This window comes from Galeopterus variegatus, unplaced genomic scaffold (assembly GCF_000696425.1).
Source record: "Galeopterus variegatus unplaced genomic scaffold, G_variegatus-3.0.2 Scaffold984, whole genome shotgun sequence".
Lineage (NCBI taxonomy): Eukaryota > Metazoa > Chordata > Mammalia > Dermoptera > Cynocephalidae > Galeopterus > Galeopterus variegatus.
Genome location: NW_007727095.1, coordinates 327,425 through 345,628, shown reverse-complemented (window position 1 = coordinate 345,628; position 18,204 = coordinate 327,425). Strand labels below are relative to the sequence as shown.

General features: G+C 34.4%; 1 protein-coding gene across 1 annotated transcript in view; it reads right to left on the bottom strand.

Annotated features, from left to right (window-relative positions):
• Window positions 1–18,204, bottom strand: part of UBR1 (ubiquitin protein ligase E3 component n-recognin 1) — a 143,251-nt gene that overhangs the window by 57,261 nt on the left and 67,786 nt on the right. The window contains exons 15-27 of the mRNA XM_008574027.1: window positions 16,579–16,759; window positions 14,407–14,468; window positions 14,011–14,121; window positions 13,199–13,264; window positions 12,854–12,955; window positions 11,285–11,348; window positions 8,647–8,771; window positions 6,069–6,121; window positions 4,864–4,966; window positions 3,746–3,794; window positions 3,197–3,351; window positions 1,740–1,839; window positions 677–786 (exon numbers count right to left, since the gene is read on the bottom strand). Coding sequence (XP_008572249.1) covers window positions 677–786; window positions 1,740–1,839; window positions 3,197–3,351; window positions 3,746–3,794; window positions 4,864–4,966; window positions 6,069–6,121; window positions 8,647–8,771; window positions 11,285–11,348; window positions 12,854–12,955; window positions 13,199–13,264; window positions 14,011–14,121; window positions 14,407–14,468; window positions 16,579–16,759 — 1,281 coding nt within the window. The remainder of the gene's footprint in view (window positions 1–676; window positions 787–1,739; window positions 1,840–3,196; window positions 3,352–3,745; window positions 3,795–4,863; window positions 4,967–6,068; window positions 6,122–8,646; window positions 8,772–11,284; window positions 11,349–12,853; window positions 12,956–13,198; window positions 13,265–14,010; window positions 14,122–14,406; window positions 14,469–16,578; window positions 16,760–18,204) is intronic.

The following is an 18,204-nucleotide window of genomic DNA, read 5'->3' as shown; positions in this document are numbered from 1 at the left end:
TACACAATCTGGCCCTGGCTGCCCCTCTAACCTCACTACCTACCTTTCTTTCCCTCCCCCATTAGGTTATAGTCATACTGGCCTTCTTTCCGGCCACCTTAGAGCTTTTGTAAACCTGTTCCCTCTTCTTGGAGTGCTCTTCTAGACTGACTCCATGTTATTCAGGTTTGAGCTCCAATGTCACCTTCTGAGAAAGGTTTTTGCTGATTACCCAGTGTAACCCCCTACTTATGTATTGAATTACTCTGATATTTTCCTACTTATGTTTACTGTCTGTATCTCAACGAGAGTATATGCTCCATGAGAGCAGATAACTTGTCTTTCTTGTTCAGAGTCTAGAAATAAGCATAGCACATAGTAGGTATTCAGTACGTGTTGACTAAATACGAGGGTACTTCAAAAAGTTTGTAGAAAAATAGAATTAAAAGATAATATGAATCTTCCCATGAACTTTTTGAAGTACTTTCATGACACGAATGAATAAATCTTACTTTATTTTTTAAAAAACTCCATTAAAACATAGGAAAAGTTACTAACATGGAAATATACAAGTAATCTTCCAAATCAGTAGTAAATGACTTTACAATTGAAGAATACAGTGGTTTAATTCTAAAGGCAAGCAGAGGATTCTTAAATATTTAAACCAAGATACGATCAGTTCACTTTTCTAGTTTACCTGGAGTATCCATGTTATCATGTCCTTCTGGCCTTCTATCTGGGGAATTCCTTTGAGTTTTTCTAAAAGCATTTGTATATTCTGAGCATTCATGGCTGAACTTCCCAATCCTTTTTTAAAACACAAAATTACATATCATATGTAAATATATATCTTCATAATTATGTACTAATTACAACTTTTAGTTAATGTTATTCACATTGATAACCAAGGTGTGCTAATCAATCCCTTAACTACATTAACTTTTCAATGGAAGAATCTGCAATTAAATGAAACACTGAGTTACAGTTATATAAAGTATTAAATAATAAATTTAAAATGATATATGAGAAAGACTTGAATTACAAAAAAGAAAAAGTGTAGCAAAATCCACCCTTAATGATCTGTCTCTTGCCTCTCCTTCACTTGGCTCACAGTCTAAGCAAAAGTGCTTAATGAGAAACAAAACTGCCAAAAATATCAAAGTGGGAGATGTTAAATCCATAAACTCAATAGGTTTATAATGTTTTCAGGGATCTAAAAAATACAGTAGGTAAATAGAAAATGAGATGCTTTTCTCCCAACCATTCGTTTTACAATCACTGTCTTTGAAAAAACTACCTTAATTAGGTAGCACTTACTAGAAATCTAATCTAAACCTATCCTGTTCTTTCAAGTTGAAAACTGCAAAATAAATACATTTTCCATTCATTCAGACTTCAACAATCATTTGAAATTAAAAAATATTATCTTCCACAGATAGGTTGTGTGAATGTTATGGTTGATGCAGCAGTAAATTCTTGGCAGTAATGAGATAAGGAACGAAAATAAGAAACCCCTAATGTATGCAACCAAAAAAGGGGGTGAGGGGGGATCATGTAGTAAAAGGATTGCAGTGGGGGATTAAAAAAAATATTAGCATACTAGAAAATATTAGCTAAAATCTAAAGATGCTAGGAAAAGACAATTTCAGGGTTTTTCTACATTTTAAGAATTGATAAATTAAAGCTCTTTAATATTTAAACTTTCAGTTACAAATTGGTAATTAGCTGGAACTGTGCTGAAAAATGATACTTAATCATACTTGAAGCCTTATGGTAAAAGTCGAATGTCACTTCTTCTTCAGGAGTTTTCTGAAGCTGTTGCTTCTCTTCTAATAAACCTAATGCCAGAATATGAAATGCCTGGAGGAAAATAAGAGATCTTTAAGATAATGCTTCTTTAGGTAAGTATATTTTAAGTGGAGGTATAAAAATAAGCAACCTGACAGGTAAAAAATGGGCAAAGGTTATAAACAAGCAGTTCACAGAAAGAGAAATGATGAATACGCCTATGAAAAATGTTCATCCTCACTTAAAATTAGCAAAATGTGAGTTGAAAAAATATCAACCTATTTTTCACTCACTAGAGTGGCAAAAACTTTAGAGTTTAATAAAACACAGCACTTTTCACCACACTTGTGATGGGAAAGTAAGCAGATGTAATATTTTTGGAGGCCAATTTGACAATATCTATCAAAAATGTAAAGGTACAGATTCAGTACTAGGAATTAATGTAATACATATACTCATTTAGGTAGGCAAAGATATTTGTACAAGGATGTTCATTTTAGTGCTCTTTTTTACAGCAAAGACCTAAAAACAACCTGATCCTATTAACAGGAGATGAGTAAAATGCATTATAGTAAGTATATCCATACAATGGAATATGTAGCTATCAAGAATGAGGGAGACCTATATATGCTGATGTGGAATGATTTCCAGAATACACAAAACTTTAGCGTGCTTATCTCCTAAGTAGGGTACTGGGAGACAGGAAGAGAAATTTAACTTGATTTTCAAATATATCTCTGTGGTCTGAAATTTAATAGTGCACGTATTTATCACTGCTATAACAAAAATTGCAATACACATACAGCACGACAGCATTTACAGCCTGCAGACTAACAATATCCAAGGAAAAAAGAAAATTTAGTTAGGCAGATATGAAATAAATATCCAGTTACAACTACCACAAAGTGGCATGATTATGTAATTTATCTAAAACAGTATCAAGAAAAAATAACTGCTTCTACTTGAGCTAATTCTTGTAAATACTCCATGAAATAAGTACACTTATACCAGTTTTACTAATGAGGAAATTATTATTTGCTCCTAAATAGGAAGGTGGGGGGAACCCGGGATTCAAGCTTAAACCTATCTGTCTTGAAATCTTATTATACTGTCTCCTTATAATACAAGTGACATAAAGAATATAAAAAATCATGATGCAATAACAACATGCCAATTTACTATTAGCATGAGTAGGCCTTTTCTTGTTTTTGTAGGTTTTACTAAACATAAATGGTTCCTAAAAGTAAGGATGCTAAAAACATGGGAATATATCACTAAGGAAATTCGGGCCACATGTAAGCTATTTTTAATGATCCCTAGAGATAGGTTGCTCTAGATGTGATTCCGACTGAAGTTAGGCCAGGAATCTGCTCCAGATCCCTAAGAAGTCTAGGACTCAATGTAGAACAATTATTTCAGGTGAACATACCATTTGGAGCATCCCTTCAGTCCACAAGTTAGAATCTATGTCTATTGCCCGCTCGAATATGGTCCTGAGAATGTACATCATGATATCACAGTTGAGAAGGTTAACCACTTTGCTGAAAGCAGGGCAGAATTCAGGAGGTGGTGGTGGTGGCAATGCTACAGGGGTGGGGAATGGATGTGAAACGAGACAAACAGGTACATTTTTATTTGGATTATCCTGCATACTAAATGTCAAAAATTAAAATAATAGATTATGTGCAAAAGAACACAAGATTTTTTGCTGCCTTTAAAGCACTGAAAATATCAATGTCAAGGAAATTAAGTCACTATGTCATTCACCCAAAATAAATTCCACTGGCTATCAATTTAAAATTCTATTATCACTGATACAGGCCACATCTTAATATGTGAATGAAAAGCAAAAGGCTCTCTACACTTTAGTTGTCCACAATCAAAAGCCAACAAAAACAAAAACAAAACACTATGTAATTTCCTGAAACGAAACCAAAGAAAATAGTCAAATGAGTCCATGCAGAATCTCACTTTTTACCTTCATCTTTGTTTTCTTGTTTTCTCCTTTTCTTCTGCATATGTTCAGCCTATTTAAAACAAACAAACAAAAAACTATCACTAAACATACTGCTTAGCAAGAATGAAACAAACAAAATACTTTTTTTTTTTTCCTTTTTGTCTTTTTTACTGACTGGTAACGGGATCGCAACCCTTGGTGTTGCGCCCGCACCGCGCTCAGCCAGTGAGCGGGAACCGGTCTCCACATGGGATCCAAACCCTCGGTGGGAGCGCCGCTGCGCTCCCAAGCGGCGCACTCTCCAGTGCGCCACCGGGCCAGCCCACAAACGAAATACTTTAAAGTAGGCAGGAAAGACCCAACTACCTACTAAAATATTTAATATAGTGAAGCACATATTCAAAATGCTACCTTATCTTAGAAACAAAATAGCCATTCTAGGGAAGCCCACAGCAAAATAGATGAGGAATATCCCTTGTGAAGAACTGAGTCCCTGTTCTTTTCTGTGAAAAATATTTACCTAGTGCCTATTATGTGCAGGGTACTGTGCTGTGAGCTGTAAACTATTCATCTTATAAGGACAAAGCCAGACATCCCCTTAACTTAGTGATCAAATTTAATGTGATCCTTCATGGGGCAAAAAGACATGTGCCTACTGATATGATGCAATATATCACCTATGTAGTATTCATCCCCCAAAATGTTTAACTTCAATCTAATCATGAGACTACACTCAAACATGCAGAATGTAGGATATTCTAAAAGACAACTAGCCTGTACTCTACAGAAATGTCATTGTCATGAAAGACACAGAAGACAAAAGAGCTATCCTAAATTAAAGGAGACTATAGAAACATGACAACCAAATTAAATGCATGATCATGAAGTGCATAATGCTTGATCGAACCCTCCTCCCCGTAAGACAGCTATAAAGAACATTTTTGGTATAATCAGGAAAATCTGAATACTGCCTGTATAATATATAACATAACTGACTCAATTTTAATTTCTTGGGTGAGATAATACCCTCTATGAATGAAAACCAGCAGGAAACTACAGAAAAACCAGGAACTTTTCTCTGGAGTTAGAAAGCAAAAAGCATTTTTGGTTTATTTACTGAAAAGGCTACCTTTTCATACCTTGCTATGCTGTGTTTTGGAGTAATGATAAAAGTACATATTGAAGTCTTTCAATGATTCATCTTTCAGTTCATAAACTCCATGGCCTGATACACCTGGTTTCCTAAATAGATGGAAAATACAGAGATGAATTGCAATGTTCTTGAAGTACAGCATACAGACAAAATAAGAACCTAAAAATTAATCTAAAAGTCAAAATTTAACGAACCCCCCCCCATTATTATATTTCATTCAGCTTTCTTAAGCTGAAATGATAAATTTCACTGCAATAGTAAAATGAAAAGCCTACATGTGAACACAAAGTCCTAATAACTGCTAAGTTGTGTTTTATAATTATGAAATTCAAACAAATCTGGGGAAGTTTGTTTTATACTATTTAGACCTGATTTCATGCCCTACTTAAATCTCTATGGCTTCTTTTATCACCTCTGAAGCCTACAGGTTGCCTATTCAACTAAAGCACAATGTGTTGTCTAAGATCAACATGGCAGGAAGAGATCATATCTTTAGTAAATTGTAGGTGAACATATAGTGTTGTATCTATCATACAGTACTATAAGGAAAAGCAAAAAGGACACCATTGCATTTGTTCTCAACATTAAATAGCTTTTGGTTTCTACTCAATTCTTAAGTTAAATATTTCACTAAACATAATTAGAGTATAAGAAAAGCAACATCCTATTTTAAAAGTTATTTGAAACTAGTAATTTATCTATAAGCACAATACTACATCCAGTAGGAATTCACTATCAGTATCAGTTTTTCGAATTTTAAAAATTAATCCAATTAAAATCTTATTTCATTTCATATACTTCAAAGAATAAAAGGATTATAAAATACTGCTTTAGCTCTAATAGAGAAAAATATAAAAAAGGATATAAAATAAAAATTTATGAGACAACAAATGAAGTCATGGCTTCAAATTAATGGGAAAGAGACTATCAGAAAGATTTATTTATTATCTAAATCATCTATTATCACAAATGGATATTTCTCATTCATTTACCAAATAGACTCATTTCTTCAACAAACATGTACTAAGTTAAGTGCCTACTGTGTGCCCCTCATTCTCACTTTTTCTAATCTGTACTCCATTCTTATCTTGGGAGTTCAGGCAAGAACTACAGAGCTTCCACTAAGTATCCAAAGTACACGAACAAAGATCAATCTATCTCTTAGAATAAGCATAAATATTAAGCACTTACTTAAATGTGGCTACTTTGTTTATGACATTCTCTAAGCCAGTTTCGTTGTTTTCCTGCAAAGATAATATTTTGTCATTTTTACCTTCATGTAATAACTCTCTTCTCTTACTGTGAATTGAAATGTATTTTCAACTGCAACTCTGAAGTACTTTGTAAATAATTTAAAAAGATCAATTTCCGATATTAAAAAATTAGCTCTGAAACCAATTAGCCATGTTTTGGGAGACCAATTTCTTTTCTTTTTTTTTTTTTTTTTTTAAAGATGACCGGTAAGGGGATCTTAACCCTTGGCTTGGTGTTGTCAGCACCACGCTCAGCTAGTGAGCAAACCGGCCATCCCTATATAGGATCCGAACCCGTGGCCTTGGTGTTATCAGCACCGCACTCTACCGAGTGAGCCACGGGCCGGCCTGGGAGACCAATTTCTTAAAAGTTAAGAGCTATGTATAAACTGCTTAAGAAAGAAATGTTATCTAAATTTGCCTTCATATGTGTGTGAACACACACATATACATATGAGTGTACTTCAAATACTACAAAAAGGTCGTGGAAAGATTCGTATTATCTTTTAATTCTATTTTTCCATGAACTTTCTGAAGTATCCTCGTATATATGTACATGTGTGTGCGCAAACACACACGGCATTACCAATAGTTCAAAGAAAGGAAGCTTTTCTTTATGTAGTATGTTCATCACCCTCTCATTTAAGCACATGCCCATGCTGTACTAATCCCTAAAACCAAATATATTGGATCAAATTACTGATCTATAGCAAAACACATGTGTAGTTACCTTGATGTACTCTACCTTCTATAATTATGTGTTTTTTTCTGGTTGGCCTCAACTGCTCTTTGAAGACAGACACTATTTTTTTATGAAGTCATTAAAAATCAGAATAAGGACCAGCCAAGTTACTACAGTAATCTCATGGATTCCTATAAATTAAGAAATTTAACCTCCTTTTTAAAAAACAGTATTTGGAGTAAGCAGCAAAAATTAGGGTATACCTTAAAGCATTTTTTTTTTTTTGGCAAGGTATGGTATGCATATTCACTGGTAGTATGTGAAATTGTTTTAGGTATTACAAGTTATATATTTTAAAAATATTGAATAGTTATTCACCTGTTTTAGAAGGCTGGCCAGTTAGCTCAGCTGGTTAGAGAGGAGTATTATAACACCAAGCTCAAGGGTTCAGATACCCATACTGGCCAACCTCCAAAAAAAAAACAAACAAAAAACCCCCAAAAATACATATTAGGGACAAAATGATCTACAACATCAAGCATACTATTTCATTGATATTACTGCTTGGAAAGATACTAAGGAAAAATGTGAGTTGATATAAAAAATGTGACTTCTTATTAATAATCGTTAAGTTGGTAGATGAATATGCAAAAATTATAAAGGTGATATGCCAAATGACTACAGTTTGAAAATCAGTTAACAATAAAACTGGAAAAAAGATACAAATAATTGGGGGGAAAGCGGGGAAAGAGATGACAAGTAGTCAGAGCTTATCCCTATTCTACCTCTCTGGAAAGCCTTAATAGCATTTGATACTTTGATAGGTAAGTATAATTCCTTTTAAAGAATCATTGTTCTAATTCATACTCAAATCTCAGTATGAGACTCATAATCTTTAGGACTAATACTTCAATATCTGTATATACAAAAACAAATACCACCTGTGGAGGCCATGAGAATGCACTTTGCAGACCTCTAATTAGAGGGAGCATAAATGACCACGTGCTTTGGCTGCTGTATTCTGGTCCCACTAAGGCCAAACTTCTCACCAGCTGTTCCCAGACAATGAGTGAGGCAGAGATAATAAAGCAGGCTCACTCTGGGAGACATGGGAAGACACCAGTAGGAAGGCACCAAAGCCCAGCAGTCTAGGATGCTTCTATTTAACCTTCCTTCTCTCTTTCTTTCACCAGGAGTCAGAACTTGCATCATACTCTGATGGCTCCCTAGCCTTTCCAGCTCCCCCACCATTTTCTTTTCTTTTCTTTTCTTTTCTTTTTTGTCTTTTTCCGTGTCTGGCAACGGATCGCAACCCTCAGTGTTGCCCCCGTACTGGACCGGGGACCGGCAACGGGACTGCAACCCTCGGTGTTGCTCCCGCGCCTCGCTCAGCCAGTGAGCGGAACCGGTCTGTATGTGGGATCCGAACCCTCGGGCGGGAGCGCTGCCACGCTTCCCAAGCGGCGCACTTATCCAGTGCGCCACCGGGCCGGCCCTCCCCCACCATTTTCTTGAACAAAATCTTAATGTTTTGTCTTGAGATCTGCTCCTCAGAAGACCCAGATTAACACACCACCCAAACAGTCCCAATATTTCAGGGAGCCCTCTTTTCCTCTGGAGAAACCTTATTTTAAAGAAAACGAAAAGAAGATTCTCCCAGAATTAAAGTTTGTATCACTAAAGAATGAATGATGATTATACATCTGTAAGGTAATAATATAGGGCTTTTAGCTAAACAAAGTTTTCTAAAATTTTGAAGTAGCTTCCAACTAAAAAGAAAAAGAAAAAGCTATCCTATCTTGAAGTAAGTGGAGAAAAACAAAATTAGACTTACATTTTCAGGTAAATTTTTGGCAATGGCACTATGTGGCATGGGCTCAATGCAAAGCAAGTGAATAATTTCTCTCATTGTGACCTCTTCTTTGGTCACATTTCCCACTCCAGGTACATAACGCTCTCCTAATATAATGAAAAGAAAAAGTAGAATAGTTAATTGCTTTCTATTTAAATCTCTCCCTGCCAGGAGCACTTATACATAGAACACTCTATTAAATTAGATCTATAAGAAAGGGACCAAAAATTATTTGGACATGTTCCCAAATCTGAACAACAGTCTATCTGCTGAAAGACAGAAAAAATTGAAGTGACCTGAAGGAGAATCATGGCCTTGTTTTAACTTACTCATACACACATACATACAAACACACATATGTATACATACACATATTCACACATTATAAACAAGGCCTCTCAATTAAATTAGCAAGTGTTTCTAATCCAGAAAACAAGGCAGATGCCCATCACTCAATAGCTTTTCTTTCAAGATGTTCCTCAATTTTATCTTTACTTGTTATTTAAGAAAGAACAAAGTGAAAACTGAAAAACAAAATATTTAAAAATGTCTTCATGGATTAAATGACAAAACAGTAATACGTATCAGGAATGATTCGTGTTGTGGAAATACCCACATGGTCAGGTTTTCATCTTTTATCGCAATAAACTGCCAAATGGAGAGAGAAATGGCTAAATTAACTATGGGAACTTCACTTGTGTAAACAGCATCTAATTCCCATTGCCTCAAGAAGGCTTACAACATTTACAACATCTGGCTTTATGTCAACCATTGATTTTCAACACTATAACATCTACACAAAGTCCCATGATACCTATAGAAGGGTTAAAAAGAAAGAAACCCCTGGCCTAAGAGATTTGATGAATTCTATGAATTTGTCATAGAATGACTTTTTGTTAAGTGAATCCATTTCCAACACACTCATCCTCTTGACACTTGTAAAATATTTTGTAATTTTCATATTTTCTCACCAAAAACAGTACCACCTAGAATTTTTGTGCTAGATGGAACCTTAGAGATCATGTAGATCACCCCCACATTTTGCAAATCAGGAATCTGAGGCCCAAAAAATGTAAGTGGCATACTCTTAATAGGTGAAATAAGGCCAAGACTGGATCTTCTGATTATTAAGCTGAATTTTTTTCTACTTCTTAATATTTTTTCCACTATAAAACCAGAGATTATAATTTCTTTTCAACAAGAATGTTGACTCCTCAAAATAACAAACCTATACTCAGGAATACAGCAAGATTCAACTAAAAATCCTATCACATAGGAGGAAAATCCCAATAAATCTGGATAAACACAATAACATTAAAATAATAATAGCAATAATAGTAAAAAAAAAAAAAACAGTAAAATTATAGTACAATATTAGAAATTCTTCATACAAGAACAAACACAAAAATTCCCCTCAAGTTCCTATAATTTGATAAAGTATATAATCAACTTCAGAATCATTTATACACTTTTAATTTGCCCATTTTTTCCCCATCAGTTTCTTACTGAAATATTCTGGACAGGAAAAGTTAGCAGCCTGGAAGATTTAAGTCTCACTTAGTAATAAAAGCTTACAACACTTTCTACTGAGACAAGCAGTTAGTCCAGCAACCAGCTCTCTGACAAACAAGTAAAATGAAACCATGTTTACAAACTTATAGCTAATGGCTAGAATCCTCATTAGGTAATATTAAAACAAAACAATGTCTGAAGTAGTAAAGTAAATAACAAAAGCTAGAATGAGAAGTCAAGAACAAGATGTTGGCACTGATGCATCGAGCTGGCAAAATCAACAGGGACCATGTTGTATTCAATAGTTTAGAATCTATAAGTGTTTCTGCAAGGAATTCCTATATTAATTTTAGCTGAATTATAAAACACATTTCAAAAGGTCAGTGTCATAATAACTTTTATTTCTGGCAAAGAACATTCTTTTTTCTTTCCCTAGGTAAGCTTAATGAAGCGAAGTATGGCCAATATTTGCACCAAGTAATTTAAGAGAATGACGCAATGAAAATAAATTTTACTAAGACCTGTGTTATGTTTAAATTTCATATATATACATAAAACATTTTTAGCACTAAATGAGGTTTTTTCCATCTACATGTCTACCTCACATAACTATATTCCAGACCTCCAAATAAGTCCAAACAATTATAATTCAGGTACTAAAAAATAAAGATGTAAGATCTGTGCTTTTTTAAAGGTGGGTTTCTAAATGTATCAATCACATCAGTCACAGTAATCTCTCTCTTTTTTTTTTTCCTTTTTGTCTTTTTTCGTGACCGGCAACGGATCGCAACCCTCAGTGTCGCGCCCGTACCGGACCGGGACCGGCAACGGGATCGCAACCCTCGGCGTTGCTTCCGCACCTCGCTCAGCCAGTGAGCAGGAACCGGTCTGTATGTGGGATCCGAACCCTCGGCGGGAGCGCCGCCACACTTCCCAAGCGGCGCACTGTAGCAGTGCGCCACCGGGCCGGCCCCAGTCACATTAATTTCTAATTAACATTCTTTGCTGTATTTGGAAGAGGACAAAAATGATTAATTATAGTTCTTACTAATGTTTTCTCTGAAAAATAACGCATGTTCTACTTTGAAACATTTTGTTTTAATCTTACCCACAATATAGATGAGGACCTGAAGCATTTCTTCTATTAATGTATTATACTGTTTAATCAAATCCTATAGAATTGAAAAAGAATAAATTAGTTTCATAAAAACCAAAAACCTCCATTAAACATACATTTCTGGATCAGATTCATGGTCTATCCAGTCTAGTACTTTGTTTCAGAGCACAACATATAGTTACAGAGATGAACAGTTCCCCTTTTGACATCAAATTCAACACGGTTCATAATACCTGGCACATAATAAGAACTCAATATCAATTGTTAAATATTGTCATTGTTTTCATTATCATTATCCCTTATATAGTCTTAAGTCAACAAACTAATTTAATTTTTAAGGACTACTCTACTATTGCTTTCCTTTTTACCTGGGTTAGTGAGAAAGTGGCTTCAAATAGATATCCAACAGTTACAGTCAGGGAACGCATCCTTAACACACCCCTATTTCAGAACTGTATCAAATCAGATATTCATTTTCACGAATTAACTATAACGTACAACTAAAAATCAGCTATAAACTTTATATCCTATTTTTTGGCTATTTGCAAGTGACTTCTAATTTGAAAGAATAAAACAATGTGATTTTAAGAACTCAAAGTATTCAAGGGCTACTCTATAAGCTTGTACTTCAAATATTAAAACAATAAAGATATGACAAAACACCATGGAACAAAACACAAATTGTAGGACCGGCCCAGTGGCACACTCAGTAGAGTGCAGCGCTTGGGAGCGTGGTGGCGCTCCTGCCGAGGGTTCGGATCCCATGTAGAGACCAGTCTGCTCACTGGTTGAGCACGGTGCGGGCGTGACACCGAGGGTTGCGATCCCGTTGCCGGTCGCGGTACGGGCACAACACCAAGGGTTGCGATCCCGTTACCAGTCACGAAAAAAGACCAAAAAAAAAAAAAACACCCCACAAATTGTAATAAATGAGTTAATATCCTCACTAAATAAGGAGCTTTTACAAAAACAGAAAAGGCGTGAAGGACAGGAACAGATACTTCACTTGGCCAAAAAGAAAAAAAAAATGCCAATAATAATGAAAACATGGTCAATTATACTGAAAATTAAAAACTTTCATCTATGAGAGCAACAAAGATTAAAAATACCAGTGCCATTAAAGATGTACATATGTTGAGATTAAGCTTCAATTAAAAAAAAAACTTATCACAACATTTTGTTAAGCAAAGGAAACATTACAAAACAGCACATACAAAATGATACAATTTTTGCTTTAAAAACAAATAAGACTCAAACTTTAAAAGTGATAATTTCCAGGAGGCAGTGTTTCATGTGATTTTTCTTCTCTTTGTTAAAAATATATAATAAGAAAAAGATTGAACAAAAAATTAAAAAAAACAAGAAAAAAAAGAAAGTAAAAAATACATATATTCTAATTTTTCTAGAGTAAAAATAATATGTGTGTGTGCATATATATACATGGCTATATGTATACATGTGGATTTTGGAGGTATACATAAAGTAAGAAACTTTTATATGACTAAAACAATAACAACAATATTTCCTTTGAAATTAATTCACATAGTTTCTGTTGCTTACCTGGTCTTTTGTAGATATGGTCTTGTTAAAAGCATCAGCAAGTTCATACCTCTGAAGTACCAGTAACAAGAACTTGTTGGGATCCATTAAAGATGCACCAATCTGTGAAAGAAATCCAGCATCATATTTCTTGTGTATTAAATGGTGAAACATTTTGTCTCTAGTAGAAATGTCAGAAAATCATAAAGTAACTCTGAAGTTACTTTACTTCTGTGATATCATATTCAGTTTAACAGTGAAAAAAATTTAAGTAAAGTTAAAAATAATTACAATATCTTCTCTCATTACAAGGAATATAAGAAGGAAGGTGAAGACATAAATGTCAGAAGTAATTTAAATAGGTACCTGAAGCATGATGATATCTTTATCATACATTTCTTCTCTACACTTAACATCTTGGTAGTAAAACACCTATAAAATAAAAGGTAGACTAGATGCTTGCTAAAATAATTATTTTATTTCAAGCAAAACGTTTAACAAAACCTGTTTTTAGAATTTTCTCTAAGCTAGAAACCCCTAGAACTCCTTAGTGGCAAAAAAAATAAGTTGTAAATCTATGAATTTAAGAGATTTGTGAGGATAAAGTGAAAAATATGGCATGAAAACACTTGAGTTAAAAATGCTCCATATTAGTTATTACTCTTAACATGTGCAACAAAAGTATTTCTCCTAAGTTTAAAATACCTACTTCAAAAAAATAAACCAATTTCTACACTTAATTATTACACCATTTTTTTCCCAAGTGGTAACTTTACAAGTCCTATTTCTCTACCTTTTCGGAAACACACTTCTCCATACTTACTCTAAACTGGAAGGAAAAATTATAAAGTGGCCTTCAATTAAGACAGCTGGTAGGAAGACTAAAGGTCTTATGAAAGAGCTATGTTAATGGAGAGGCTTCCGGTGGTACTACTGGCTTTCACCTAATCTATTTACTCAGGTACCCTAGTTTCCTATAATTCAGATAGAGTAAGCAATAAATAGAATAAAAGGAGAAATACCTACATGGTCCCTAGAACTCTCATTTCTAAGAGTTTATACAAGAGAAGAGAAGCAAATACTCAGCAAAATCTTGGGACACAGGGTAAAATTATAAAAAGAAAAAAAAATCAGAGAATGAACACATTCATAAATATAAATAATAGATCTTGCCATACCTGGCTAATGAGAGACAGCCCATTTCTTCGCCACATCTCAGCAACAACCTGGGCAACCAATACCAGACAACGCAAAGGATATTCCACTAGCACCTCTACTTGAAAGTCCTCCTGAAACAGTGAGGTCAATTTCATTACTTCTCACAGGGCTTGGATATGTCTCAAAGTTATGGCACTACAAATTCCTTAGTTTTCTCATGTGTAAAGTGGAAGGGCTTGAACTAGATAACTTCCAAGTCCTCATGATTCAGATTTCAATGTGCTATATATGGATATAAAATTACTAAAAGGGAATACTCAGATGGGTTTCAAAATACTATTTTCCTTCTCACCCATGAACCAAGAAGTGTTTAGAAATAGGATACATGCAAATCAACACTTGGTACAGTCACTTACAAAAGGCACAAATTCATGTAGTCTTGAAACAGCACCCAGCCTGCTCAAACGCACATGAAGACCTAAAGTTTAAAAAAAAAGAGAGAAAATGAGAAAGCAATTAAACTCAGTCAAATTGTTTACTAGTTAACATTACCAAGTTTGTAAACTCATGTGATTTAAATATACATTTATTTATTTTTTAGTTTAGTTGAGAAATAACACTCTAAAAACAAACAAACAAATAAAAAAAAAAAGAAAAGAAAAGAAATAACACCCTAGATGCAAATTTTCGGTTTCTAATTTTGAAACAAAATTTTACTAGCATACTTAAAATCCTACACTGTGCAGGGTGTGCTCATACATTATATAAAAATAATATGCTACCTCTCAAGATATGGATATTCTGCTCTTAACCAAGCATCAAAATAAATGAAAACTAATCTAAGTATTTTAGAATAAATATAGAAGCAATATAAAAATCACCTGCTGTAAATTACACCATATAAAAAAATTAACTCAAAATCGACCAAAGACCTAAACAGAGGAGCTAAAACTATAGCTCTTAGAAGAAAACATAGGGAAAAGGATTCATGACACTGGATTTGACAATGATTTTTTGGATATGACACCAAAAGCACAGGCAACAATAGGAAAATAAAGATAAATTGGACTACATCAAAAACTCTTATGCTTCAAGGGACGCTATTGACAGAGTAAAAAGGCAACCCACAGAATGGGAGAAAATATTTGCAAATTATATATCTGATAAGAAGTTAATATCCAGAATATACAAAGAACTCCTACACTGAATAGCAAAATAATAAACAACCGGATTAAAAAATGGGCAAAGCACTTGAACAGATATTTCTCCAAAGATATACAAATGGCCAATAAGCATATGAAAAGATGTTCAACATCACTAATCATTAGGAAAATTCAAATCAAAACCACAATGAGATGCGACTTGACACCCATTAGGATGGCTATTGTTAAAAAAAAACAGAAAATAAAGTGTTAACAAAGATGTAGAAGAACTAGAACCCTTGTGCACAGCTGGTGGGAATGTAAAATGGTACAGTGCTATAGAAAACAATATGACATTTCCTCAAAAAGTTAAACATGGAATTCCCATAAGATCCAGCAATTCCACGACTGGGTACATACCCAAAAGAATGGAAAGCAAGGACCTGTACAGATATTTGTATACCCAGGTCCATAACAGCATCATCCACAATAGCCAAAATGTGGAAGTGACTCAAGTGTCCATTGATGGATAAAAAGATGAACAAAATGTTCATACACGATGGACTATTATTCAGCCTTAAAAAGAAAAGAAATTCTGACACATACTGCAATGCAGATAAACCTTGAGGATATTATGGTAAGTGAAGTAAGCCAGTCACGAAAGGACAAATACCATGTGATTCAATAAGTAACTAGAGCAGACAAATTCATAGAGACAGAGAGTGGTGGTTGCCAAGTGCTGTGGTAGTGGTGGTGGTGGAAACAGGGAGTCATTATTTAATAATAATAATAATAATATTATATTTCAGTATTGGAAGTTTCATTTTTGGAAGATGAGAAGGTAATGGAGATGGATGATGGTGATGGTTGTGCAACAATGTGAATGTACTTAATGCCATTGAACTATATACTTAAAAATGCTTAAAAATGGTAAATTTTATGTTATACATTTTTACAACTAAAAATATAAATATATACACCTCAATAAAGTTATTAAAAAGAAAATCTGACAGATGAAGTGCTGATTTACATGGAAATACAAATTATTAAAGAAAATCTATAATTACTTTCTTTTAGTAGTGAAGGAAGAGTGACAGACAATACAGTGGTGAAATTGGGCACAGAGGAGGGTTAAAAACCAGCAAGAAGATTTTATTGCATTTGAGTTTACAAGGAAGATGAGTTAACGAGTTAGACCTTAAGTGTATACTATAAGAATCCATTAGTTGATCCAGATTTTAAAAGGCCCAGAAAAAGAAGCATCCTTAGACAGATGTTCTGGTGACAGCTCCTTGAAGGACTGTGACAGTGATAGCCCTTAACTGTGATGTCTGATCTGTCTGTACATACTGCACACATAAGAAAAATAGAAATGATTCTACTACTCTCAATATCTAGGAAACAAAGCTAACAGATACATGGAATAAGCAAAAAACACTCACTCACCAGCAAGAGTCCTAGAAAGTGGCAGATGTATGCTTACAAGATCCTCAGATACTCTGTAAGACTTAGTTTCCAAAGTATGACCACACAACTGTACTAGTGTCTTGCTACCAGATATGAAACTTGTACTGCACCTCATTACAGCTTTATGACATTCTTTATAAGCCACAAGTAAGAGTTCTTCCTAAAAGGAAAATAAAAATGCAAATAAGTTGACAAGTTATTTACTTTACCACTCATCCTTCAATAAATATTTATTAAGTGAGTATAAAATTGTTCTATGTATTACTAGGGCTATCTCTACAGGATCTGCAAACCAGTAGGAAATATAAGATATACACATATACACACTTACAATCAAAGTAAAAGCTGTAAGTACTATGTAAATAGTATAAATGAATTGCTGTAAGAGGGTAAAGAAAAGAATCACAAACAACTGGGAAAACATATTTATGAAAGCAGCTTCTGAGTGGGCCCTAAAAGAATATGTAGAATTTAAGTATGAAGAAAAATGAGGAGAAGGTGGCATTCTAAGCAGAGATATAGAATAAACAAAGACAAAAATAAAGGAAAATACAACTCTTGTTCAGGCAGTGGAAAGGAATAAAAACTAGATAAATCAAAGAATGTATCGATGGAATTAACAAGCAATTACACTGGAAATATGCCTTGGCATCCACATGATTACGTTGGTGGTGTCTATAGCATAATAATGTAGTTACCACCCTGCTTTAAGAAGAATTAATGTGTATCATTGAAGATAACAGATTGGACAGGGTAAAGTCAGGAGATAAGGAAACCAAAAGGAAAATTACTATAAAGTCATGGTCTAAGGTGATAAATGTTTGAACTAAGGTGGGGCAGTCAGAACAGAAAAGAATGAACCCATAGAAAATAAATTAGAATTATAAATAAATTTGGGAGAAGGAAGAATCAAATCTGGGTGAGTATGGCAGAGAGAGAGAAAAGTGAAAGTTCACTCTCTTAATACAGTATTTCTCACACTGATTTTATCTTGAAAAAGGAACTCCATGGTCAAACAAATTGGGAACATTCCTCTTAGAAACTAGCATATTGACTAATTAAAGGTTTCAAAAGTTAAGTAGCTTTAAAAAAAATCCTCTGAATTTGTTCAGCCTAACATTTCCCAATTTAATGTGAACCCAGAAATCCCCCCCAACAAAACATCTGTTAACATAGAACACACAGAATACAATGGATCTGAGACTCCCTGTATGAATGAATGAAGGGATAGTAGTGTCATTAATAGAACAAGAGAAGTCAAAATGAGAAAATGAAAGTTGGAAGTGGAAGGAAATGATGACAAATCAAATTAAGATATTCTGAGTTTGAAATATAAGTGTAAGGTCTAAGCAGGAATGACTGGCACACAAACAGAAATGATACTATAGCTTGGGAGAGTTATCCCTATGAGGTTTTAAGTGGCAGAAATAAAAGATCTGTAACAAAGAGAACAGAACACTGGGGAATATTAGCAGGCAGAAGGAACTGGAAAAAAAGGCAATTATTGGGCCGGCCTGGTGGCGCACTGCTATAGTGTGCCGCTTGGGAGCGCGGCAGCGCTCCCGCCGAGGGTTCGGATCCCACATACAGAACGGCCTCCGCTCC